The 27,125-nt window shown below is 41.1% G+C and overlaps 5 protein-coding genes and 1 pseudogene across 6 annotated transcripts; 2 read left to right on the top strand and 4 right to left on the bottom strand.

Moving 5' to 3' along the window:
• Positions 1-6,040: 6,040 nt before the first annotated feature.
• On the bottom strand, positions 6,041-6,126 carry B0H65DRAFT_t421 (annotated as a pseudogene). The gene has a single exon. The product of its transcript is annotated as a tRNA-OTHER (tRNA).
• Positions 6,127-14,798: 8,672 nt separating this feature from the next.
• B0H65DRAFT_511985 (P-loop containing nucleoside triphosphate hydrolase protein) lies at positions 14,799-16,857 on the bottom strand (the record flags this gene model as incomplete). Its single annotated transcript, XM_062828534.1, is given in 7 exon segments — positions 14,799-14,842; positions 14,855-15,186; positions 15,208-15,266; positions 15,346-15,554; positions 15,631-15,941; positions 16,031-16,482; positions 16,501-16,857. The coding sequence occupies 7 exon segments, from the start codon at positions 16,855-16,857 to the stop codon at positions 14,799-14,801; spliced, it is 1,764 nt and encodes a 587-aa protein (XP_062677507.1).
• Positions 16,858-18,917: 2,060 nt separating this feature from the next.
• B0H65DRAFT_311681 (FAD/NAD(P)-binding domain-containing protein) lies at positions 18,918-20,939 on the top strand. Its single transcript, XM_062823307.1, has 2 exons — positions 18,918-19,413; positions 19,479-20,939. The coding sequence occupies exons 1-2, from the start codon at positions 19,159-19,161 to the stop codon at positions 20,838-20,840; spliced, it is 1,617 nt and encodes a 538-aa protein (XP_062677506.1). The 5' UTR covers positions 18,918-19,158; the 3' UTR covers positions 20,841-20,939.
• On the bottom strand, positions 20,871-22,489 carry B0H65DRAFT_311663 (Sas10/Utp3/C1D family-domain-containing protein). Its single transcript, XM_062823306.1, has one exon. The coding sequence runs from the start codon at positions 22,212-22,214 to the stop codon at positions 21,039-21,041; it is 1,176 nt and encodes a 391-aa protein (XP_062677505.1). The 5' UTR covers positions 22,215-22,489; the 3' UTR covers positions 20,871-21,038.
• A 730-nt stretch (positions 22,490-23,219) lies between these two features.
• Positions 23,220-25,220, top strand: B0H65DRAFT_552558 (uncharacterized protein; the record flags this gene model as incomplete). Its single annotated transcript, XM_062829896.1, has 2 exons — positions 23,220-25,095; positions 25,153-25,220. 2 exons carry the CDS (start codon positions 23,220-23,222, stop codon positions 25,218-25,220), a joined length of 1,944 nt encoding a protein of 647 aa, XP_062677504.1.
• Positions 25,221-25,545: 325 nt separating this feature from the next.
• B0H65DRAFT_542486 (mediator complex, subunit Med4) lies at positions 25,546-27,047 on the bottom strand (the record flags this gene model as incomplete). Its single annotated transcript, XM_062829206.1, has 2 exons — positions 25,940-27,047; positions 25,546-25,567 (listed from the first exon to the last, which is right to left on the bottom strand). The coding sequence occupies exons 1-2, from the start codon at positions 26,713-26,715 to the stop codon at positions 25,546-25,548; spliced, it is 798 nt and encodes a 265-aa protein (XP_062677503.1). The 5' UTR covers positions 26,716-27,047.
• Between the last annotated feature and the right edge of the window lie 78 nt (positions 27,048-27,125).

Raw genomic sequence — 27,125 nt, 5'->3', positions numbered from 1 at the left:
ACATTAAAAATGATTATTTATATTAATAGTAAGGAGTTAATTAATAAGGCGAAGAAGAATTTATTTGCGTTTTAATAAAGTATAGTATCTATAGCCGAGCTAATACGCTTTTAATAGTCTAAGTTTGTTATTTTTATATTTAACCTCCGGATTAGGAATGATTTTATTAATAATTCGTTATTTCCGAATTTTAATATTATATTATTATATTTATAGTAATATTAGGGATAAGAATAGAAATATTTAATATTACCCGGGTTATATAGTATAGCGAGGTTATATTTTAGGATATTACGGATTTATAATAGCGTTTCGGTCGCGCTATCCGTAGTAGTAGAGAAGGGATTATTTATTTTTTTATACCTTATTAGTATTTCGATAGGCTTGGGTATATTTTTAAGAAATAGTTTCCGCTAGAAGCGTATTTCGATAATAACCGTTCATAAATATATAAATCCGAATTATCATTTATAATAGATATAATATTTAATATAATTTAATCATAGTTACTTAATTAATCGAAATGTCCCAAGTTTATTATAAACCCTAATTTCGGTATATTCGGGACTATTTATCCGAAAAAGTAAATTAAATATAACATTACGAAAAGCATTAAATTAATTATAAAACATCCTAAAATATGTATTATTACGAATATAAAATACTTGTACAAAATTATTTTTAACGTCTTTTAAGGCCGTATTAATTATATTAATTATATACGTACTATGTATTATAATAAATATAATTATTATTTTAATTGAGTCGAATAGTTATTTGAAAAGTTAAAGAAGAAGCCTGGCCTATTGATTGATGGTTTAAAGGTAAGTATTATTTTAGTATATTTTTAAGACTTTTTTGCGGAGCGTATTAATTCGGTCTATATTAAATATAATGTCGATTTTTAAATGCTTTATACGGTTCTTCTACTGCCCGAGATCTTTTAATAAATTGTACGTACTATAGTTATATTTAGAGTAGCCGATTTAATATATACCTTACTTAATTTAATAGTATAGGTACTTCTCTTATAAAATAAGGAGTATTTAAATATTTATAGATGTAACTCTTTATAGAGTATATTAGAATCTTATTGGTTATTAATTATATAATTTAAAACGGTAATTATAAAAACGAATCTATTAAAAATATAGTATATAGTAGGGATAATACGATTTAGCCTACTTTATTCCCATTCTCCTACGTTTTTACAATTACGACCCCAGTCTTCGGGTCCTACTTTATTAAGCGTTACGTATTTGGAATTAGTTAGCGTAAACGTAGTAGGCGTTAAAGTATAGTAATTTCGTTCTAATTAGAGTTACGTAGTAGATTTATTACTTTGCTCCTAGATTTAGCTTTTATTTTGATTACAGTAAATTGAATTTTTACTCTTATTAAAGCGAAAATTAAATTTAGAGTTAAAGTAAGAGAAACTCTATCCGCACCGCCGGAAATCTCTTACTACACCGCTATCCAAATTAAGTTCCAAAGTATCTCTACCAACGTCGGGTCTTACAACGCGTAAAAGGGCTCATATTTTTTGTCTTTTTTTGCTCTATCTAACAACACCTATGCTGTAGTTGTGCACCCCCTACAGTTTCCAGGAGCCGGGAAAGTATCAAAAATATAACTAATTAACTTCAAATTGAGATCTTTTAGCCGTAATTGGGAATGGGAAAATGGATAATAATAACAGTAGTAGAGTAATATAAAACGAAAATCAACGGATTTAATGATACTACTATTGTACTTATATACTTAAGTTTAGCTAAGTTATACTTAGTTGGATTTTAGATAGCGGTGTAGTAAGAGATTCATAGCGGTGCGGATAGAGTTTCTCTTTAAAAATATATTAAATAATTAAAAAGTACATAGAAGAAGGCAGGTAGTACTTTATTTATATTATTCGTAATTATTAAAAAAGGAGAATAAGAAATAATGAAAATAAAGTAAGGGAAAGGCATTTTTATAAACCTCCCGGAGATTATCTATCTAATAATAATATTTATAAAAAAGTATCTTTTCGAAATTATTATTTATATAAATTATAAGGCGATACTTAATCTGATTAAAATTTGCTTCTAATCGGAATACTCTATCCTTTCTATCGAATACCTTTATATTAAAGGGTAAATTCAAGTAAATTTAAAGATTGAAAGCGGAATTTTGCCTAGAAATTACTCTCATCTCTTCTTAATAGCAGTATAAATTACTTTAATAATTTCTTTTTCGTTTATTCTTTTTCTCTTTAATTATAGATAATATACCTACTTTAATATTCAATTATACCTTTATAACGTGAAATATTACTAATTAATTATTTTTAATCCACTATTTAAATATAAGAATCCTACTTCCCTTCTTTTTTTTCTTTCCCTATTATTATATTTCTCCCTCTTTTTATCTTATTATTAGTATCTAGACCTTACAAACTACTAAAATAGTTAATAAAGACCTATCCTAACGTTTTCGCTCCGAATAATTACTATTTAATTAAAATTAAAATTAGAATATTACTAGGTAGTAATAAGATTATAAGGACGATATTCTTCCTCTTCGTTAAGGTTATCCTTTTAAATATCTATAGACAACTAATTATTAAATTTAATATAATAATCGCCTGAAAATTAAAGAGTAGCTTCAATCCTACGCTAATAATGAATCGGTAAAAAATTACTTCCTAGCAATATTATTCAAAGAGCTAATTCTTTTAAACGCCTATAAACTATATTCCGGTTAATAACTTATTATATAATTATTTATCCTCCTCAAATATTATAACTAATTTTATTATAATAATTCCTATAAAACTACAAAGGATTCGTTAAAATACTTCAGCATTTTAATACTAAATAAAGCTTGACTAATTTAATTAAGAAGAACTAGATTGAATTACAATTACTATAGAATACAGTCTAGGTTAAATAAAAAGGCAATTGGTTGTTCGATCGTTTTACTTTCTTTATAAGCTAAAGGGAGGATTGTATTAAGATATTCATTATTTAAAATTTTAGTAAAGTATAAATCATTTCCATATTTATTAATTAATTTTCGATTGATTTTTTATAATAATAGTAATTATTTATACTATTCTTACTATACTGATCGGTTCTCCCGGGAGTATATATTAATATATAACGATAATACCTAGAAATTTGAGCGGGTACTGATTATTATTCTGTTTATTAAGTACCGTTCTTTGATAATTCTTAGTTTAATATTAAAAGAAGGTATTTACAAAAATTATTACTAGGCCCTTAATAAGATCTTTTCTTATTTAATGGGTATAAAAAACGTATGAAATACTATTATTATAAGATTGCCTGGAATTAATTAGATTAAGAAGGGATAGGCTTCTAATCGTAAAAGCTAGATAATTGCTAGTATTTATCCTTTTAGATTTCGAATTAGCATTTATTTCAGGGCTAACTTTAAATTATAGGTTTAATATCTAGTAAGAGAGAGGGAATTGGGAATTAAAAATCTTAAATTCAATAAATTTAGTACAAAAAAAAGGGTCTTTCAATTGTACATTATTAGATAACTAATTAATTCGCGTTAGTTTTTCGGAAGAAGGTTTATTAAAATTAGTAATATAAAAACGTATAAAAGTTTACGAATTTTTCGTTTGAAATAAATTGTTATTTTATATAATCCTTATTCAATAATAAAGTATTCTTTATAGTATTATAGTTATAATCTTCCCTTCGAAAAGAATAATAATTTCTATTCGGTTCCTTTTATAAAATAAATATAAAAATAAAAACAATATTTAATCTATATATTATTAATTATATAATGTAAATCTATTATTAACTTTTCTTTTAATTTCTTTAATTATCAATTAGTTTCTGATCTTCAAATGGTCCTTTTATTAAAATAATTTCAAATTTCCGGTTTTTTTATTCGGTATCTTTTCGCATTTCCTGTTATACTATCTAATTATACTTATTAGCCGCCGGATCCTATTCGTTCCCTTCCGGATCGGCTACTATTTTTCCTATTATATTTTTACTAACTACTTTTTCCTCTAAACGTTCTTACAGATAAACTAAAAGTAATACTTTTAGGTTTTTAATATCTTAATTAATTTTTAGCCAAACCCTATTAATATGAAAATACTTTTTAATCTCTTTTACTAAATAAGAAGTTATAATATTAATACCATCTAAGGCTTTCAAGAGGTATTCGTACTTAGAAGTAATCTTTCTAATTTTAGAGGGTTTAAGCTATTGATAAATCAATTTCTAAATAGAATTTATATTAATCCGGCGGATTAAATCGTAAATTAGAATAAAAATCCTTATAATAAATTTAGCGACGTTAGGTTTAATCTTCCCTTTATTTATTTTGTTACAATATTTCGCAGCTTTTTCTCTTATAACGGTAATTTTCTTTCTTACTAAATTAAAATAGTATTTAGTATCCTATAATAAACGGGCCTTAATAAATATTAAATTAAGCCTAGCCTTAGGTAATCTATTATCCTTAATTATTACTTATTATATAATTCTTTAACAAGGTAAATTTAGTTCAATTAGAGAAACTGGATTATAATTGTGGCCGAAATAGAAGGGAATAAAACCGTAGTTCCTACGAACCGTAATCTGATTAGTAAATAAAATATAAAGTAGCTAAAGCTTTTAATTCTTACTAATACCGCCAATAATTTTTATAAGCGTAGCGGTAATAGAGAAGTGGCTAGATTCGTTCATACCGTTAGCTTTGGAATTATAAGGTAAGATCTTAATAAATAGGATCCTTAAAATTAGAAGCAATCTTTTAGAATCTTTCCTAAATTCTAATTCTTTATTAATAATTATTAATAATGGAAATCCCTAATAATAAATAATTTATATTTTTATAAACCGGGCAATATTTTTAAAATTTATCACGAATAGGACTTTGGCTTTAATATAACTTATAAAATTATTCTAGGCTTTAATAATACTAATTATTTTTCCATTCTATCTAAATAAATCTTAAATATCCAAAATCCATTTATAAATAATTAAAGCGTTGGATTAATATATTAGAAAATACTAATAAACTACTTTAAATTCTATATTTAGTAATTTTAATAAGATTTAATATAGTTTCCTACCTAAGAATATATCCCCTTCTAATAATAATAGTCAATAATCTATTAATAAATAATTTTTCTTCCCTTATACTCGACCTTATTCTAATATTTTCGGAGGATAGTATCCTAATTAATCGTATTATTAATTAATTTGCGTAGCGTTTGAATAATATTCCTAAGATACAATTATAAAGCGCCGTCCTTTATAAAGAATTTAATAATTTCTATTTTAAAACGTCGGCGATTTATGTCTATTTTTAAGGAATTAAGGAGTTTAGAAGTTTATAAGTAAATAATAATAATCTTATTCACGCTTTAACTATTCTAACTAGTCGCCTTATTTTTAAGCATGCGGTTCTTCGTCGGTTAAGGCCGGGAGGAAAAACCGTGCATCTACTAATACCGGATGAAAACTTCCCGCTTCTTTACATCTAATGTCTATTTTCGTTTAATCTAAGCCTTCTTACTACTTTAGCGGCTTCTTTCGGTTCCTCCGCGGTCTACCCCTCTACCCCCACCCTTAATTCTTATTATCGTCCGGGATGTCGTTTTATTTTTAAGGCGGCGCTTTATTAAGGGGTAAAAAGGGGGAAGTAAGAGTAGTCTTACGAATTTATCAATTGTTTTTAAATTCTTTTTTCAGCCCGAAGGCCCTAATAAGGAAAATTATAATTAAAAAGCGAGAGTAAATATTACCTTAGTTACTAGGGAATCGTACGTTAATTGGGCGGATGGTTATTATATTACCGAACGGGGTGATTGCTTTTCGAAGCGTGGAAAATCGACCTGAATTTACTATAAGGTAGCGGGGCCGTTAACGAGGAAGAGATTTTTAAGCGCCAAATCGCTTTATCCTAGGGTTTTAGATTAGGGAGAGCCCTGCAAGTTTAATTACGTACTTCTGGTAGGGGAGAATTCTATCCGATCTAAGAATTAGAAAAGATAGGATGGAAGAGAGGGGAGCGGGATTCGAACCCACGACCTTACGGAAACCGCAAGGCAAATCCAAGCCCAGATCTTCCCAATTGAGCTATCCCCCCGAAGTTTATAAGTATTTAGCGATTTATTAGGAATTAATAGATTATTTACTAATAAGTAATTCCTATTCTATATATATTATTAATCAACGTTTATTTAATTTGAAAGTAAAAATCTAATAGTCTATATAGTTATTGATGTTTTCCTCTTCTTTTTTTTCTTTAATATTGTTATTAAAAGGAAGCAAACGTAATAAATAATTAATTATAATATTCTTCTTTCTTAAAATATACTTAATTTCAAAGTCGAATAAGAGAATCTAGGCAATTTAATATATAATTAATACTCCAGGAATATTATTAGTAGTACCTTTTAATTAGTAAACTATAACCTAAGTATTTATTTTTATCATGGGGCGAGGCAGTGTTGGGTATAGGGTAAGATATACGGCGTTGTACGGAGGAGAAGAAAGGAAGGTATGCGTAGAGGACTGGCTATATGGGCGGGAGCCCTGGCAGGCCAGTTCGTATACGCGTATACGTGTAGCTGCACGTAACTGCTATACTTTGGGCATAGTATATGAGGTAGTCAGTATAGTGTAAGAATGTTATAGGCTAGCCCTATAATTATTTATATATAGTATTAGAAGTGCCCCTAACTTTCTCTTATTAAATAGATATATATTTAAATTCATTAGTGTAAAGCCTAAATTCTTTAATATCGGTAATAAAGTATTAAATTAGTAAAGGAAATTGGTTTTACAATTATATAATACTTTACGTAATAGGTAAGTTAATTAATTAATACCCTTTAATCCCTTTTCTAACCCTATCGGTTATTCCATATAGTATTTTTCTTAGGTAGTATTATGGCGTTTAAGAAGGCTATGTTAAAGTCAAACTAATAATAATTAAAATTTATAGCCGTTATAATAGTTAGAAAAATCTTTACGCTTTACTACGTTTATTATAACCGCGTAAATATCTTTAATATGTTAAGAACTTTATTTAAAGTTATTATAAGTTACTTATCGTACCTTTGGATCGGTTGTTTTCAAATTTATGTTTTCCCTTTTATTATATATTTATTTTCTAAGTAGAATTTCTATTCCTTCTTGGAAAGGAATTAAATTATATATATTACACTCTTTTAGAGCCGCTAGTTATTTTTCTATGGTTAGTTTCTAGTATAATTCGAAATTGTTTTATTTTTTCGTTTAGTAGTAGTTTTTAAAATTAACGATAATACCTTAAGGTTATATATTACTTTAATAGCAGTTAGGTATATAATTTCTACCACTTATTATATCCTTTCTAGTAAACTATAATAGAATTTAAATATTTTTATATTTATAGTTCGATTATTATTATTTATTATTTTTTATATATTACCTATCGAACCTAATATTAGTATTATTTACCGAGGATAATGAATTCTCCCTTATAGCGTTTCTTATTATTCTATTATTTATTTCTCTATTCCTATTAATATTTCCGAACGTTCTATTATTTACATTTTTAATTCTATAATTAGTACTTCTATTTCCGTATAAATTAATTATTATACCGTTATTATTCTTAAAGTTTTAAGTAGTTTTAACAAGGTATCTATTAAAGGATCCGGTAATAATAATCACTTCGGGTTTCTATACGATAAAATAGGGTCCTCTTTATCTCGATTATAGGGATTTATAAAAAGAAAATTATTAAACAATTTAAATTCGTCTTCTTCAACGTCCTCCTCCTCTATAAACGATTAGAAGTCGTCCTTATTCTTTTATTTGATTGAAATTACAATATTAAAATTTAATAGTATTACTTTCTATAATACGTAGGGTTGTATTTTCGGTATTTCTTACTATATTAGTTTTAATATATTATAATTTCTTCCCGTACTTAGAGTATTAGTATTTAGTCCTAGAGGTTTACTTGTCGGGCTTATAGGTTATTCGGCCGGGCTTAGGGATTCTTCCGTCGGGTTTAGAAATTAGCCTACCAGTTCTATAATTGGTAATAACGGGGTTATAATTATTATAATTAGCAATATAGGCTCTTTTAGCAAAGAGGTTCGTAGGGTTATCTATTATATTAGTTTAAATACTAGCGTAACGTTAGGTAAATGTATTAGGAGAAATAGGTTGTTAATTTATAATAATTTCAAACCTATTATTAAGTCGATTATCGGTTGGCCGTTTTGCTTTTCTTTTATTAATTCCCTCTCTTTTTTTTTCCCTTAGTCTTTCTCCTTCTCCTTTTCTTCCGCTCGATTTTCCCCTATAACCTCTATTAACTTAGGCCTATTTACAGTAATTTAAATTTTCTTCCCGCTTTTTAGAATATTAATAACCTTTTTAATCAATTGGTTAAAGAATATAATAGCGTATTCGAATACCTATTCTTCTAATAACTAGTTTTGTAAGGGCTCTATAAATTTAATTGTGTTGGCTTTAACGAATTATTTATATTCTAGGTTCTATATGTGAGATATTTTCCTATTTAAATCAATATTCTTAATTAAATAACCTCTTTTTAAATATTCGGTAAATTTATCTTTTTAAATACGTCTTTACTTCTTAATGTAATAGTACATTGTATAATAATACGTTTTTAAATATTTAATATTCAATTTAAGGTTCGGAATACTAGCTTTTCTACTCAGAATTTCGTACGGGCTAATATATTCGTTATTAGCCTTTATTATAAGAAGATTCATTATTTTAAGTATTAAATTAACAATTAAAGGCTATAATTCAATAGGAATATTATATTTTAATATTATAACTCTCGATTTCTCTATTATCGTTCTTCTAACTCTTTCCGAGGCCCTATTTATTTAAGAAGTATAAGCCAGTATTTTTTTAGAAATTTAATACCCTCTTAGCGTTTTTATATAACTAATTTATTATTTTAATAGTCTTTATTTCCAATCCCGAACTCTATACTTCTATTTAAATTTAATACTTTTACTCTTAAGCTTATTTAAAATTTAACCTATTTCCTCTATTCTTTTATAACTACGAAGCCTTAATTCTTATTTTTTATTATTTAACCTAATAGAAATTAGAAATTATATAAATAAAACATACTACATATTTAATACCTATATAATTAGTTATATTATAATTTCATATATTAACCCTTATAAATTCTAATAATTTACTAACTACCGGATTTGAAATTTTATAAACGATATCGGTTAATTTACTTCGGAAGTATACGTCGCAACTTTTTTCTTAGTATTTATTAATTTTATACCAGCGTCTTTATATATTTTAATAACCTATTCTTTCTTTTTATACATAAGCCTACAATATATTATTTTATAATTAATCGTAACTATTAATACTAATTTAGGCGCTTAATTCTAATATTTTTCATCGATATTTTTCAGGACTATTATTAGAAGGATTAGTAAGTTTGTAACCTAATTATATAAGATTTCTTCCCCTATAAACTTTCCCCTTTTGAATATAATTTTATTTATTTCTATTAATTATGTTATATTACTATCTAGCAAACCTATTATTGTAAGTAGGTAATTAGTATTAAAGGGGAAAGTATAGCGTTTTTAATCTCGATTAATATTCTCTTCCCTAATTTCGTAAGAAAATTCAACTCTATTACACCTATATAATATAATTACTTCTTTCTCTATTACTAACTTAATAAGTAATTAATTTCGGTAAAAAATATAATTTTATAAACTATTTTACGTCGTTAAGAATATTAGATCCATATCTACTATTATATAGTATTATATTTTATATTACGGTTATTACTTTCAAAATTTATTAAATTAACGAAATTATGTTAAATATTATTTACTTAATAATAAATAATTGGTTTTAAATCCGTTAAGAATTCTAGTAAAAATCCTCTTCCTCCTAATAGTTATTAAATAATAGATTTCTAAAATTAAATAGTAAATTAGAATTGACGGTAGTAGTAGGGAGATTATTAATATTATTATTATTCCTTATAATAGCGGCCGTAGTACCGCCTATATTTTTGAACTGTATTAGAGCCTTTTTCTTATTAATTTAAATATTAAGTACCTTATTAGGATCGTACTACTAATAGTTAGAAGTGCCAAGAATATAGTAATAACTATGCAAGAAATACTTTAAACTTTTATAAATCTTCTTACTATAAATATTATAAATTATATATTCGTTACTACTCTTAATCTTAATTTTCTTAATCTCCTTCATAATTTCTACTTTTATAACGACTATATTAGTATACTTCTTTTAAATGTTAGCTAAGGTAGAGAATTTAACTACGCATAATATAGTTATTAACTCGTTCTTATTTATATCAGCGGCCTATAATATAGTTTCGTTAAAAAAGGAACGCTTAACCATATTAAATAAATTAGTAAATTTAATCATATCATTAATAATATATCCAATATCCTTAATACGCTTATATAAATATTACCAACGTATAAAAAAAGCCTCTAAAGTGATAAAATAAATATATTTAATAATTTAATACTTATTAAAAACGTCGTTCTTAACCTCGTTAATAATATTAAAAATACTACTCTTAATAAAGTTGAAAAGGTATTTCGGATTATTATTATCTTCGTTCTAACTATTAATAGAAAGGACGTTTTAAACTTTTTTATTACGAATAGTAGAATTAATAATAGCCATAGCCTTAGCGCAGTCTATATACCATTAATAAATATATTTCTTATTTTTACTTTTAATTTTATTATTAATTTTAAGTTCTTCGTTAGTTTTAATAATATAGAATTTAAAACCGTAGGAGGCGAGCTCAACCTTTAAAGCTCTAGCCTAAGCATCGATATTAGACTTACCCTTTAAAGGAATTAAAGTAGCGGCGTTAAAAGATATAGTACTTTAATCTCTATTATTTCGAATGAAAAAGTTGTACTAGTTTTCGTTAATTGTATTTTTACTTATTGTAATTTTAAGAATGGTAGTATAAAGGTAGACGTACTTTAAATCACCTATAATCTTTATTAATCTTATCGTTTAATAATCTCTATTTTTAGGTTTTTAATGCTTTTACCGCTCGATAAAGGTTGTTAATTCGTAAAGGGTACTTATAAAGCGACGTATATTCAATGTTGTAACGACGCGGGGTTTTATTCTTTAGGGTTTTATTCTTTAGGCGACTCGTATTCGATATTACTCGTCTCTTAGAATTTTCAATATTCGTAATAGTTGTACGTAACGATACGATACAATGCGATCGCGTATAGAGGGTTTATAACTTTTTGTACTCGTGGGCTTAAGAAGTGTGTGTTGATTATGCTAAGTTAAGAAGATAAGAAAGGAAAAGAAATGTGGAGGACTAAAATATATAGTGGTGCGGGCTGACTGGGCCTACCTGATAGACAATGCTAGTGAATGGCAGAGAGGTGAGACAGACCCCACCATAATAGTTTAATTAGAGAGCTATAGAGAGGTAATATAAGGAGTAGCTAGTTGAAGAGAAAAAGTAATTGATGGCCGTTAGGGTATATAATAAGAAAATTTAGAAGTAGTTATATAATGAATAAATTAAGGATCTGATTAACGGTAAGGGGAAGGTTATATAGAAGGTTTACCTTAATAATTGGAAAAAAAGAGTAATTGAAAGACGGCTATATACCAGTTTATAAGGAAGATATACTTAATGACAACGAGAAGGGGGATAAGGAAGAAGGGGGAGGGTTATTTATACGGGATATATAGGGTATACTAATACTAAAGGTCTTTAAAAGGGTATAGGGTAACCCCTCTTATTTCTTTTCTAATAATTCTAATATTAATATTAATTTGGGTAATAATCCCTCTACCGTTTAATACCCTTTTATTATTCAACTTTCTTCTATTTAACTTTTAGAAGTCCTATCCTCCCCTCCCTACCTTCGCTCTCAACCTTACGTTATTAAAACGGGCTCTTAAGTTGCCGCTTATGTTAATATTCAAATTATCAACTGGATAGAGGATCCCATCCCTAAGTTTGCTGCCGATATCGTTGCTCGTTTTAATATATAGATAGTTAACGCTATATTCGAAGACGAGAGTACTCTTATCAATAATAACGAGGACGAAGCTATTCTTAAGGCAGTATACGATAGGGAAGACGATAGGGAGGAGGAGGAGGAGGAGGAGGAAGATGAGGAGGAGGGGTATACCTTACCGCTACTCCCGCTAGTCAACCGCCGTCTCTTTAAATTGTTTACTATATTAAAACCTCCCGCTATACGAGTTAGGCTATTAATACTAGCCGTTGACCCCTCTACTCTATTAAAACTATGGTCTTTAGAATTAATACTATATTGGAGGGTTATAAAGTATATTGAGAGTACTATAAGACTTCGTATATAGATACGAAAGTAAATTGTACGTATTAAGAATATACTAGTAAGGAGAGAAGTAGTCGTAGAGGAGGTAGTATTAGCACTTGTACTAGTAGAAGAGGTACCAGTACTTATACTAGTACCTATACTAGCGCCAGAGAATACTAGAAAAGACTAAAACTCATTCCTTTATTTACTTACTACCTAATTAAGCAATATATTAGACTTCATATAGCTTTAAATAACGTTGTATTGATGTGTAATGTAGTGCTTCACTATGGGGATGGGACAATTTGCTAGTGGTTTACTATGTGGGCTGTCCTAGACTAAAAGTTTGTCCCATACAAAAATTTCCCCCTCTTTTATAAGAGGGGGTTGGCAAAAGGCTCCACACCAAGCCATCGCTTACCCCCAAGTACTGCACAGATATGCACAATATGCTTCTGGATTCAAGTTTCACCCCAGATCCCGACCTTCAAACTGACGTTCGGTTAACCTGAATCTGGGGCGTCTACATTACCGGGCGCGGCATGCGACACCGGAACCGAGTGTGGGATTCCAGGCCTTGAAGGAGCGGGCCGAATAAATCGACTGTGTGGATCCCATACAAACTGACAGCCAAGACCCAAAGCTTGGCATTTTTGGCATCGCTCTCGCGCGGCAGCAACCATCACCAACATAAATCCTCACCAGAAGACATTGTTTTGAACCACGATAATGAGAGCTCAGAACTACCTTTTTCAGAGCGCTGAACTCTCATTCACAGCGGGGGCCTCTCACCGGCCCCCTGCACCCCCGGAACTAACCCTAACACTAACCTTGGGGGTGGCTCGCGAAAAGCTACACAGTCGATTTATCCGGTCCGTGAAGGAGTGATCTTTACAGCTTGGCTCGACACCATGTTTTCTGGATAATCTAGAGCACGCTCGTCTTTCGTGAATCCCGCGGTCCTGAAAACATCAAGAGGCTTATCTACAGTATTTCCACCCCGGAACCCAAGTTGATACCGTTCAGTTCTTTCGTTGATGTCCGTCATGGATCTTGAGTTGCCACATCCCCCGGGAATGGTTCGAGCCTTCCCAGTTTGAGCTTCCACAGCCTTGACAACCATAAGTTTTCGTACCGGTTGACCGGGGAGGGGGAGAGATCTCAATGTACGCTGTAACTACAGTCACACCAATCACCACATGCCTCCTCGTCCAACTCTTATGCATGTCACACAACACCGTCACTTGGTGTGGTGATATCAGTGGCATTGAGAGCAACCTCCAAGCTGGACCAATATAAGCATCTCGGACATCCCGAGTGCGGCCACACATTGTTCGTTCACGAGGCCGTTGATGGCGTATCAAAATTGATGCTTAAAGGTCACTACAATCCGGCTGATGAAAATTCATTCGTGGGCACCCAAATCGAAAGTGTTGATGAGCGCGAGGGACTTCCCTCATAGTCCCCCCTTCAACTAAAGGGACCGGCAATATCGCGACGGTTACAGCTTATAAAAATGAAGTGACGTAGTCGAGCTACACTACGGTAGAAGGACCGAAACAATGAATATCGAGCTCACGTAAACCGAGTATCTGCGTGTTCCTGTTAGCACTGTCGCTCTCGTCTCCGTTAACGGCACGTTCAGAGCGCCCGCTGAGCCGGTTGAATATTTACCCATACCCTCGATGCCGAGCGAGAGATAACAACCACCATGCTCCAGCATATCAGAGACATAATCTGAACATGGCGATCTCGCAGCTTTATGGCTAATTAAAGAAGTTCGGCCCGGAAACATATGATATGGCAGGCCATGAGTGAGATGGCAGGGAACGACATGAACATAATCACGGAACATCAACAGCTTCGATCCTTCCGATCGGGAATTCACAAGCAAAGGTCGGGTTGTAATCGGCCGAGGAAGTGAGTTCCACGAATTTCACTTCTGGCATGCCAACGTGACTACTTGACTTCTTCCATTGCTCTTTCCCCTTCTTCTTTTCATGCTCCTGCCGTCGATTGACGCGGATTGACAAGGAACCTTTCTGCCTCGTTCTTTCCATTCCTCTGGCCACGATTTCAACATTGTTCTTGCCGTTTCTCTCTCACCTTGCCAGGGCCAAGCCCCAAATGGACACAAAAGCATTTCGCAATTTTCAAGATGGCGGATATCCTTTAGTGTATTAACCGAGGCCTAACCAACACCGAAGTATCCTATCGCGAATCTTCTCGCAAGCCGATTTCTTCCCAATATCAAGACGACTTTTCTCTTTTAATGCCCGAAGCGCGCCCAAACCAGGAAGACGTCTGAGTCGCCGAAACCAAGCCGTCTTTCAGAGCATCAGGTTGAAGAAAGGGGTATCAAGTTTTCACTGACTACTCTTCAACCTTGTAGTGTGTTATCCCGCTTGCTACCTGCTTGCGGAAAGGTTTATAATTCCTCCAGAAGAGGAGCAGATCCCGTGCTAAGAGAAGCTATAAGACGACGCAGATGTCCCCCCTCATTGGGCGACTCCGACACATCAATCATGCCATCCTCGTCCACGCCAACGACAAACGTAGACTTCCCCTGGTCCTCACGAATCCCCTCTCTTCTATCAAGATACTCCTTCACCACGGGGACGCTGATGTCCCGGCTCACCGTGTTGGCAATGCTCCGAGCCCCCAGCTCAGGGGTGTAACCGTACGTCACCAATGCTCTGCAGACCGAGTAGCTGCGTCGAACTTGGACGTCGAGGTCCCCCACTAGCCGAGCCTGGTTTGGCACGGTGCTCTCTTTGACTGGTTTGATCACCTCACTGCCAAAGCTCGCGAGGAATCTGTCTGCCACTGCGACTTACTCGCTGTGCGAGAAGGTCAGGAATGGGACAAATTCTGTGATGCGTCCTGACAATGGTGCCTTTTGCCGGTGTTAGCATGCTACTCAGCAGGTCCTTGCCCCGTTTTCTTCCATTTGCGGCGAAATGAATTACACTCACTCCGAACTTGGAGATGCTCTCTTTCTGTATCATCTTCGAAAGCTTCGTTATAAGCTTCTGCCCCTCTCGTCCGGGCTCGTCCGCAAAGAGAGTCTTGTCGTGCTTCTTGCAGAAGTTGTGGATGATGTGGTCAAACGCATTTGTTGCCAGAATCCAAATCGTCTTGGAACAGTTAATCCACTCGAGGGATTTGCGGTTACGAGTGATGCCTAGAACAGGATGTGATCATGAGTTACAACTCGGCCTCCTCCACATAAACAGGGAAGAAAAAGGGGAGACACCTACCTTCCTCAAAGGGCTTGAGAAGCGACTCCCGGACTTCATCCTCCGTCTTCTCGAATTCATCCAGGAAAACAATGCTGCGCTGCGCGGTATGTTCTGCCAGAAAGTTCGTGAGGGCGGAGCCTTTTTCCCATCCTTGATATGGGAAGTATGGCCCCCAGAGGTCCGTCACGTAACGCGTGCTGGTGCAATCGGTCATGTGCAAGTCCAACGATATGAGCTTGCCAAGATTGCGAGCAAGTTCGGTTTTGCCGTGTCCACTTGGTCCGGCAAACAAAAGAATCATTGGTCGTTCTGCTCCAAGTGCGAGGTGGCTGTGTTGGTTTAGCTGGTGTCAGCAAAGGGGAACTCCGAAGATAGCTGGTATGTTCTGATGATATGGGATATGGGGGAAAGTCCTTACCTGGTTAAGCGATCGACGACAAAGGTGATTGCGGCCGTTTGACCAACGAGGTAGTAGTGGATGCCCAGTAGGGCTTCAGCTTTGTGTAGTTTGGCGACCTGCTGCTTTGCACCTGAGAAACGCTCCAGAAGAGCGGCGCGGTGAAGAAGGTATCGCTGTTCAAAGCGAAAGTTCAGAGTATCCGTCATTCGCTTCCGAGCATAGGGGCTGCACCATTTTTGATGTTCGCCAGCTAAATCAGCAAGCTCTTCAGTTGAAGGATCATCATCCAAAAGGTCTCGCTCGAGAGGCGTGTGGAAGGCTTCGGGGATACAAGCCACAGATGCGCCAACACTTAGAAGTGCTTTGAGAAGCGCCGTCGTGTCCGTTGAATACGATGTTCCGAGGGTGATGGCATAGGCAATGAGAGGGAGCCTTCTTGTTCCGTAGGTGGTGTTGGCGTCGCCTCCGTACTCTGCTCACATTTTCACCATCTCGACATCTCGACTCTCTACAACGTAGAAGAACCCAGGAAATCCTTTAACCAGTCCGTTCAACAGTTGACGAGTCTTGTCAGCCCCCACTCGCTCCCGACAGCGTGTAAGTTGACTGCGAATCACCGTACAAGATACGCCACGTTGAATATCAGCGACCAACTTATCGAGGCTAGTCGTAAGGTCTTCGGTATCATGCTCGTTGCCTTCGGTGAATTCATAACACTGCCGACGTGTGCCATATCTGCCTTTGAAGCCATCCCCATAACCCATGGCGCTGCTTGATTTTTCGGGTACCTTCACTCGAGGAAGGGTGAAGTTCCATTCATCTTTTCCCGGCTTCGAGTAGTTCATGTCAACATTAATCGTTCTCATGCTTTCCCGGTGTTGGGCTCGGTCTAGACGACCGTATCGGCGATGGTTCGACTCACAAGAAAGGCCATCGCTTTACGGATGTTGCCGTTGGTTTTCTGCGTAGAAAGTAGATTTGTTTAGTCGGGAACTTTACTAAGAACGAACGCATGATGGTGCTTACCTCCAGTAGCCTGACCGCTTCTGCGTTCGTACACCCAGTGGCCTGCATAACCTGGATATTGGCTGGCATGTCTTTCAAAGAATTTTCTTCCAGAATCCAGACAGAACCGCCAGTACGCCTAGGATAAGGAGAGCTGACAACGGGTCTAAGATAATAGCAGCTGTCAAGGGATGATGCAAAGGATGATGAGCTAGAACAGCTTGACGGCATGCTGAAGCGTTTCCCTGTAAGCACTTTGTATATTAGCAACGGTAGGGGATGTTCTATTTCGCATAACTCGTTCTGATACCATACGTCAGTTCATCGTCACAGACAACTAAAGAGGTGAGGAAAACATACAAACGAGGATGGTGCTCACAAAAATGCACCAAGAAAAAAAAGTAAAAGACGGCGCGTATCTAAAAATGGCGAGTGCTGAGGTATGGAGATAGTCGACAGACTCGGAGGTCCTCATCCTTTCAAGACATGCTCGCTATCACACTTAGCAGCAACTGTCGTAATCAACGGGCCTCACACATGGGCTCCACATGTTGGTGTTGTTGTTGTTGTTGTTGACAGCAAACGATGAGTCCTTGCACAGAGCTTTCAACGAAGCCGGAAAATACATACATAAAACCTTTGATTGCTCATTAGCAACATTTCTCGAAGCCAATCGGACCGGGAAAATGGAAAATACTCATTGGCCCAATACAAGAATCGCCTGGTTTGTTTGTTAGCTTGGTACAAAAAACGCCAATTTCCACTGAAACTGGAAACGCATTCGGGCTTCTACCCGTCGCTTCAAACGAAGACCAGTTTTCTCTCCACGGAGGCGAGGGAGGCCAATGAGAACTCCAGGTATCCCCTGTCGAGAAAGCTGGGCCTCACGCATAACGACGATTTCAACGGAGGAAGGTCATTCGCGCCAGCAAACATTGCATGCTTCAAACAGCTCTTGCGAGAAAGCTCGTGGGGGGCTATCGTGGTGCAGTGCGTCAAACTTTACTCATGTCGAAATGAGAGACCTCGAACTCCGTCTTGCCCAAGAGTTGAAGGTGAGCCGTTGGGTTTCTGTATATCGATTTCCTTCGCTTCAGATCTAGTGTTTTAAATTTGACGGATCCCAATGGTCGCAAACTCGCAATGCCGAGTGGGATGCTGATGTCCGCGCCACTGGGTAACGGCTCGTTGAGACGGAAAACCCGGAGGCCGGAGACCATATCAAACCATATCACGGCCCTCGGTACAGTCCGATACTGGTTTGTTTGTTAGCTCGAGACCTCGGGTCAACTTCCCTAGGCGTTTTCATGCTGTGAATATGCTTTTTCCAAAATAAAATACACCGTATTGGATCTTGTTGATGCCTTTCGGATCCGTGCCTAACCATTGATTTAGTCCTTATAAGGTTTGGGACAATTCGGAAGAGATCTCGTCCAGTGTACCAGGAGTAGGTACCAAGCTAACAAAAAACCAGCACTAGATTGTATTTAAGATGTAGGCCGGTCTGCATCCGGCCGGGCTTGCAGCGTTGCCCAGTTCCGAGGAAAGCGAAAGTGTTGGAGGCGCAACAAAGTCAGGGACCTATCACATGCTGATTTTGATGGTGGCAGGAATGAAACAGGAGGGGCCCAACAGCCTTTCCAGAAGTCGACACCCAAACCAAGGTCAATGTGGTATAAAAGCAACATCGTATACCATATGGTGCGACGGGTGCATCCAAGCGACTGTCTGTTCACCCCGGAGAGAATGAATGATTGGCACATTGTCGTTGTTTTGTTGATGTGTTGACGTTGACCTGTCAAAGTGGAGTGGGATTTTCACATGCGCAGCTATGCTCTCGTCGCGATGACGTCAAGCATCCCGCTTAAATTCAGGAACCACAGTAAGCTACAAGAGAAAGAAAACAAAAACTTCACGCCGTTCATCCCATCGAATGTTTTTGTCCCAAGTCAATTCCATCCTGCTTGTTCGCTTTTCAGAGTGATCAACGAAGTAACCCAAAGTCTCACAAGAAAACCATCGAATCGACGCAGCCCTCTGTCAAGCTCTGTTTACTGAAATACTCCATCAATCCTCCATCAAATCAACAGCCTTCAAACCGTCGCATGTTCAGTAACGACAATTTCTAAATCATCTTCAAGATGACGTTCCAATCGAGGATTCAGAACCCCATCCTACACCCGCTTCTTTTCATCTTTCAGGTCATCCAGTTTGTGCTGGACAAGCTGCTATCACCCACACCTCCAAGTCCCAAGGCACGTCTTGGTCGGCCCAGAATCGCAGTCATTGGTGGTGGTATCACTGGCGTTACGAGTGCTGCCCACTGCGTCGGTCATGGCTGCGATGTTCGGATCTTCGAGGCCGGAAAGGAGGAGAACATTGGAGGAATCTGGAGTGTAAGTGATCTCCCAACAACGCAAACGAACCACGATGTCTGACCATTCGTTCCCCCTTCGCACAGAGAGTAAACAACACCTCTGGCCTTCAAATTCACTCCCTCATGTACCGCTTCCATCCCTCGGTAAACTGGAAGCAAGGCTACCCCGACAAGCACCAAATCCTCTCCCAGGTCCGCGAGCTCTGGAAGCGTTACCGGCTCGACGAGCGCACAGTCTTCGAAACCCCCGTCACCAGCACCCGCCAGGACCCCGAGACCAAGAAATGGACCATCAACAACGACGCCGAGACCCACGGCCAATTCGACGGCATCATCTGCGCCGTCGGTACCTGTGGTAACCCTAAGATCCCTCACATGCCCGGCATGGACTCCTTCCAGGGCGAGATCCACCATTCAAGCCAGCTGACCGGTAAATCCGCCAAGGGCAAGACGCTGATTGTCATCGGCGGCGGTGCCAGCGCCGTCGAAAGCCTTGAATTTGCGGTTGAGGAGGGCGCCGCTCAGGTGTACGTCCTCGCCCGCTCGGAGAAGTGGATCATCCCCCGCCACCCCGTCGTCAACATGCTGCTGGCGCTCAACATCTTCGGCCAGGAGACGCGGTTCAGCTGGATCCCGGAGTTCTTCCTCCGCAAGCTGTTCTACCGGGAGCTGGAGGACATTGCGCCGCCGTCGGACAAAAAGGGTCTCTTCACCGACACGCCCATGGTCAACTCGGAGGTTATGAACCAGATCCGCAGCGGCAAGGTGAAGTGGTTGCGCTGCGACATTGAAGGGTTTACCGAAAACGGAGTCAAGATCAACCGCCGCGAAAAGGGAACCAACCCCGAAGACCCGGGACAGACGGAGGAGATCGAGGGCGACATGGTGGTCATGGCTACCGGATACGAAAGGCCCAAGCTGGATTTCTTGCCCAAGGAGTGTCTGGAGGGCGACTACAAGCCGCCCAACTGGTACTTGCAGACCTTCCCGCCGCAGTTCCCCAGCGTATCGGCCATCAACTGCACGTACATGAACGGTATCGGATCGGTGGGAAACTGGCACATTGGCATCTACACGAGGCTACTGTTGGTCTTCTTGCTCGATGATCGCACCCGCCCTTCCACGTTCTGGATGAAGCGGTGGATTGACATGACGAGTCTCCTGAAGGGGAGGAGCCCCGTCGGACCGTTTGAGTTCTTTACGTACCTCGAGCTCATGTGGTGGTTCTTCTTCTGCGTTGCTATCAACCCGTTCCGCTGGAAGTGGGCGTTCTTTGTCTTCTTTGGTCTGGGCGAGAACTTGCCTATGAAGATGGTTGCGGCTGAGGACAGACTCCGCAACAGACTGCAGGCTAGGGAGGCGGAGGATCAGGGTACCATGGTGAATGGAGTACACCATGTGCGTGAGGAGGAGATTCGCGGGAGGACTATGCGTATTGTGACATGAGTGTTGACAAAAACCAAGTTGAGGAACGGGATCGAAGTGTGGTGTCGAGACAAAAGTGACGGATGCACAGAACGAATGAAGCAAAACGGTGTCGAGGGAGAATTCAACTGAATTCGATAATGTGATGGCCCGCACAGAGGGCCAAGAATGACAATAGATAGAACAAGAATCCAAAAAATGTGTTCCTTAACCACCTCTTTACCTCTTCTTGCCCCTGTCTCTCCTGCCGCCCTCCAACACCTTGAGTCTCTTCTGGAAACGCTCGCCCATAGCAACTCCACTGTCACCACTGCCCTTGGGTCCATCAGTGGTATCACGTCCACGCTTCCTGCTCTTCTCCAACAGAGCCTTGGTTCCCTTGCGATCACGGCCACCAGAGGTAAGTCTGTTGATACGGTCCACGCCAACGCCAAGATTGCGCCAATCCTCGCCACCAAACTGCATCTTGCTGCTGCGGCCCTCGAGCGCGCGCTGCTTGGCCTTGTCCTTCTTGCCCGCTGTCGGCAGACGCACAAAGTTGGTTTCTTCGTACGTGCGCCTCTCCTCCTCCACCTTGCGCTCCGCCGCCGTCTTGGTGCGCCGGCCAAAGTTGACAATGGTCGTGCCGATGCTGGGCTCGGCCACGGGCGCCGTCGACATCTCGTCCGCAATGAACTCGTCGAGCGTCGCGCTCTTGAGCGGCTTCTTGTCGCGCGCGCTCTCGCGGCGCTCCGTCGTCGTCGTCGGCATGACCGTCGGCGCGATGCGCGGAGGGCGGTACACGCCATTGGCGTCGGTCGACTTGCCCACGCCGATCTTGGGCTTGTCTTCGCTGCCAGGGGCGCCGGAGCCGCGGACAAACGAGGAGATGTTGGGGCGGAATTGCAGGTCGGACAGCTTCTGGCCCGAGGGGGCGGCTTCTTCCTCGTCGCCGGATTCAGCGGCCTCGGACTCGGAGTCGGGCTGCTGCTCGGCAGCCTTCGCGGCGGCCTCGGCTTGCTTGGCGCTGCGCTCGGCGTCGTCGGCGGCGCGCAGAACCTTGTCGATCTGGTAGCGGAGCTTGTCCTCGAGCGGGCGGACACCCTTCTCCAGGTAGAGACGGAGCTCGACGAGCTTCTTGACCACCAGGTCGTCTAGGTCTTGGTCGTTCGATTCCCCATCATCATCACCGCTCTTCTTCTTTTGAGCGCCGGTGCGGGCCTGGCGGAGCTTGAGGAGGATGAGGAAGACGAGGTTCTGAAGGTAGGAAAGAAGGAGCTCGTTCTTGACGTCGAGGAGAGAGATGCCGTCCTTGGGGGGGTCGATGGTCGAGAGCTTAGGGGCGAGTTCGAGGGTGGAAGTCAGAGACTTGGTGAGAGTGTCCAGCAGGGCTGGAAGGGTTGCTGGTGCCGCCATGTTCGTTGCGGTTGAGTGATGTGTCTCGTATCGGCTTCAATATCGAGACAGGACGGTCGGTTTTGGTTGGTGGTGATAAGGTCGGTTTCCCGTTGCGATTGACTGCAGAGAAATTCTTCTGGGGGACTTTTTTTGCCTGCCGGTGCCGCCCTTCGCACTTTGGTGGATTTGTTTTTGGAGGCTTGGCAAGGCGTGCAGGGTGAACGGACACCAAACTCGGCGGCCCCACACCTGCCAGCTGCAGTGGGTCGGCCTTGTTAAGGCAGAGAAAGCCATGATTGGTTCGTTGGTTGGATTGAATGCAATTCCACGGCCCGTGCACTCCACTCTCCTGCGGCAGTGCTTTCAAAGGAACACAGCGCTGCGGTGCTCTGTTCACGGCGTCTCAGGCTCGTAGAGGTAGGATTCCATTCATCGCATCCCTCTCTGTCATTCACTTCGGACAGCTGTTCATCTTTTTGCCCTCGACAAACACAAAACACCAGCTGTTTTACTTGCAACATAGGTCAGGTTCGAATTGACGCCAGTGACCTGCCACCTTCCAAACAAAGTGCCCTCTAGTCACATCCCTGAATATTTATCTTCTCCATCACCAACTCATTCTTAACCCAGGGGAGCCGTCAAGGTTGTCATTCCATTCCACTTGTCCGCCCTCGTTGCTCCCACCCCCGGCACCCCGCTGCCACCCCGTACTTCCAGGCCCACTACAACCCACTGATCGCAATATCCTGGCACCTTGAGTCGGCCATTGTCACCAATTATACGCAGAAGGTCCCCTCCGACACCCTCCCACGCCTCCTGAACGAGCTCCCGGACATTCTCCCGACTCTCGGGGTTGCGGTGACATAGCTATCATACACCCAGAACACCTACCACAAGTGCGTGTCCGAATCGTTCCTCCCCTCCCTAGCCGCCATCATCACCTACGGCCAGGCTAACCGGAACCAAAGACTATCGCTATCAGCTTCGTAAACCCTGTACACTTATCCTATCGCTGGACCGACGATGCAGCTCAAGAACCACGCGCCCTCCGGGGCGCTATTAGCTTCGCTCCTTGTAGCGCCCCAAATCGCATCCGCTTTCTATCTTCCCGGTGTCGCGCCGACGACTTATAAGCCAGGCGAGCTCGTGCCTCTCTACGTGAACTCGATACGACCGGTTGCCGCCCCCGATGCGCTTCTACACTCGGTCGTTTCCTATGACTACTACCAACCCCATTTCCAGTTCTGCCAGCCCGAGGGAGGGCCAAAGAGCGTGGGCGAGAGCTTGGGAAGCATCCTGTTCGGAGACAGGATAAAGACATCGCCCTTCGAGCTGAAGATGAAGCAGAACGAAACCTGCAAGATGCTATGTCCGACCACATACAAGCAAGGGGTTGCCTTTTACGTGAACGACAAGATTAGGCAGGGTATGAGCCTCAACTGGCTCGTGGACGGACTTCCGGCAGGACAGAGGATCAAGGACGAGTTGACGGGCACCGAGTTTTATAACCCTGGCTTCCTGATGGGTCAGGTTGACGGGGACGACCATGTTATCTTCAACAACCATTACGATATCCTTATCGAGTACCACGAGGTCAGCGGAAACCCGGATCAGCTTCGCGTTGTTGGCGTTTTGGTACAGCCAGAGTCCAAGAAGTACACCAAGGATATTCCCAAGGAAAGCACCGATGTTTGTCTGTCCAACTTTGAGCCGCTTGAGCTTAAGGAGGATGGCGAGACAAAGGTGCAGTTCACCTACAGCGTCTACTGGATTCCTTCCCAGACTGCTTGGGCAACTCGCTGGGACAAGTATCTTCACGTGTTCGACCCCAAGATTCACTGGTTTTCGCTCATCAACTCGGCCGTCATCGTCGTGTTCCTTACCCTGACTGTCATGTCCGTTCTGGTTCGTGCCCTGAGAAAGGATATTGCCCGCTACAACAGGCTCGACCAGATCAACCTGGACGATCTTTCCGGAACTTCTGCTCTCGAGGACGGTGTCCAGGAGGATTCCGGCTGGAAGCTCGTGCACGGCGATGTGTTCCGCACACCCTCCTACCCTATGCTCCTCTCCGTCTTCCTCGGTAACGGTGCCCAGCTCTTCGTCATGACCGGCTTCACCATCGCCTTTGCTCTTCTGGGCTTCCTCTCCCCGTCCAACCGTGGCTCCCTCGGCACCATCATTCTCTTTCTCTACACAATCCTCGGCTTCGTGGGCGGCTACACCTCTGCGCGCATCTACAAGTCCATGGGCGGCGAAAAGTGGAAGATGAACATCATCCTGACCCCCGTCCTGGTGCCCGGTATCGTCTTCGGCACCTTCTTCTTCCTGAACCTCTTCCTGTGGGTTAAGGAGTCCTCGGGCGCCGTTCCCTTCACCACCATGCTCGTCATCATCCTGATCTGGTTCATCATCTCGGTCCCGCTCTCCGTCACCGGCTCCTGGCTCGGCTTCCGTGCCGCCGCCATCGAGCCGCCCGTGCGCACCAACCAGATCCCGCGCCAAATCCCGCCCGTGACCACGTACTTGAAGCCAATGCCGAGCATGCTCCTGGTGGGCATTCTGCCCTTTGGCGCCATCTTTGTAGAGCTCTACTTCATCATGAGCTCCATCTGGTTCAGCAAGATCTACTACATGTTCGGATTCCTGTTCCTGTGCTACGGCCTCATGATTCTCACTTGCGCGACCGTTACCATCCTGATGGTCTACTTCTTGCTCTGCGCTGAGAACTATAACTGGCAATGGCGCGCCTTCTTGGCGGCGGGCGCGAGCGCCGGGTATATCTTTATGAATGCGCTCATTTACTGGGCCAGCAAGCTCTCGCTCAGTGGTCTTGCCGGTAGTGTCCTCTACATTGGCTATAGCGCGTTGATTTCCTTCCTCTTCTTTATCCTTACTGGTAAGTCGTGACCCCCTCGTTTAGTAAATAAGCCATTTGCTAACTGATACGCAACAGGCTCGATTGGTTTCTTCTCCAGCTGGTGGTTCGTACGCAAGATCTACTCTTCCATCAAGATCGATTAATCGAACTTTGAGGAGCATAGAAGTACATGAACACGGAGGTGTAGTAGTTATGACGGTTAAGAGGGGGTAAGAGAGGTAGGACAAACGCGAAAAGAGAAGTCTTGCTGTACAACATAGAGGTAGAGTTGGACTGCTACCCTGATCTGGCTTAGAGAAAACAAAGACAACTGGGGATAAATGGGCGTGGGGATGGATGGTATCTTCATTTTTGTGTATCATCATATTTAGCCTTTTATTTAACCTTGGAAAGATCAATATCTGCTCGTGAGAGCCATATCTTAATATCTTCTAGTTTCGCTTTCACATGCAAAGGATGACTTCCAAATCATGCCACCTGCAACGCCAATCTTGGGTATCAAGCAACGCCATTCTTTCCCCCCTTTTCCCACCCATCACTTCCCCAGCCCCGCCCAGTCTAATCCTCATCATCGTCATCATCATCATCCATCCCATCCAAGAAAGTAAACTGACTCCTTCCACCACCACCTCCACTGGACGCCGCCGCAGCCGGGGCACCCGCCCCACCAGCCGGTCCCGAAATACTTCCACTCCGCTCCGCCTCATCCCGTCTCGCCCTCTCCCTCTCCCTCGCCATCCTCTCCCGTTCCTCGCGCATCCTCTTCTCCTCCTCCTCCCGCTCGCGTATCGCCCTCTCTTCGGCCTCCTTCCTCGCCTCCTCCTCCTCCTTCTTTCTTCGCTCTTCCTCCTCCGGGTCGTACCCCCTGGGATCCACGGCTCGCGAAACCAAGGACTGGTAGGCCGCCATGCCACCCATGCGCACCTTGTCCTCCGTAGGCCAGGGGTGGAATTGGTAGCCTGTTAGCAGGTTGATGTGCGGCTTGAAGTCATCGGGTAGGGCGGTTTGGTTGGCTGAGGGAGGGGGTGGGGGTTGGGAGAAGGGAGCTGTGGTGGTGGTAGTTAGGGCAGAAGGGCCGTAAGCGGCGGGTGTTGGGGCCGCGCTGGCGGCGGGTGTGCCGGCTGCTGTTGCGGTTCCGCCGCCGCCGCCGCCGCCGCCGGGCATGGGGGTTTGTGCTGCCGAGTCGACTTCCATTGGTTGTCCTCCTCCTGCTCCTGGTGCTTGTTGAGATTCGCTAAGCGGTTCGCCGTTATAAAGCAGGTGTGCGGGCGGAAGCGTGGTGCGGCTTATGCGCTTGGCGTAGTTGAGGAGCTCGTGCGTGGTGAACTTGTACTTGGGTCCGGTGGCAGGGTACTGGGTCGCGGGTGTGGTTTTGACTTCCTTGCGCATGTTCCAGAGTCCGCCGATTATGTCCTTGGTTTGCTGGTCGAGCGAGGCCGTCTCTTGTCGCAGCTGGAGAATGCGCGCGTGGTTGTTTTGGTGCCGCTCGAGCTCCTTGAGGCCCGCTGCGAGCTCGCGGTCGGCGGCGACGAGGTCTTCGGCGAGCTTCTCGGAGGGATTGTATTTGGCGATTGAGTCGATGAAAGTCGAGAGGGCCTTTTCTACCCGCTCGAAGCGGGTGTCGAGGTATTTGTCCATTTTATTGAGGTAACCTAAGTTCGGAGGTTTGGTTGTTTTGCGCTGTGTTTGGGAGGTCGCGTGTCGTGTGTCTTCGATGACAGATTCGGGTCTGCAGATGAGGACGAAAGCACGCCAGTAAATATTGATCGAACTTCAGCAAAGAGTGTTTCGTTAATTGGACTGGATGTGACCGAGTTAGATGGGCCTGCTGATGGTGGTGAGCGGACAAATATCGAGCTTGAAGCTTCGTTCGAAGCTTGAAAGTTGACAATAATGGATGGTGGGGCGTTTCAGTGCTACGACGAGTCGACCGACACGGGCGCCGTTGAGGTGCGCGCCAGGCCTGTGACGGGACCAGGGATGCAACTCTAAAAAGAGGATCCACTCTTCCCGTCACCCAGGCTTCAGATTGCCGGCCGGCAAAAGCT

The sequence above is a fragment of the Neurospora tetraspora genome, assembly GCF_033439725.1.
Source record: "Neurospora tetraspora strain CBS 560.94 chromosome Unknown B0H65scaffold_8, whole genome shotgun sequence".
Lineage (NCBI taxonomy): Eukaryota > Fungi > Ascomycota > Sordariomycetes > Sordariales > Sordariaceae > Neurospora > Neurospora tetraspora.
The sequence above is the reverse complement of the archived record's forward strand: the minus strand, read 5'-3'. Positions and strand labels throughout refer to the sequence as shown.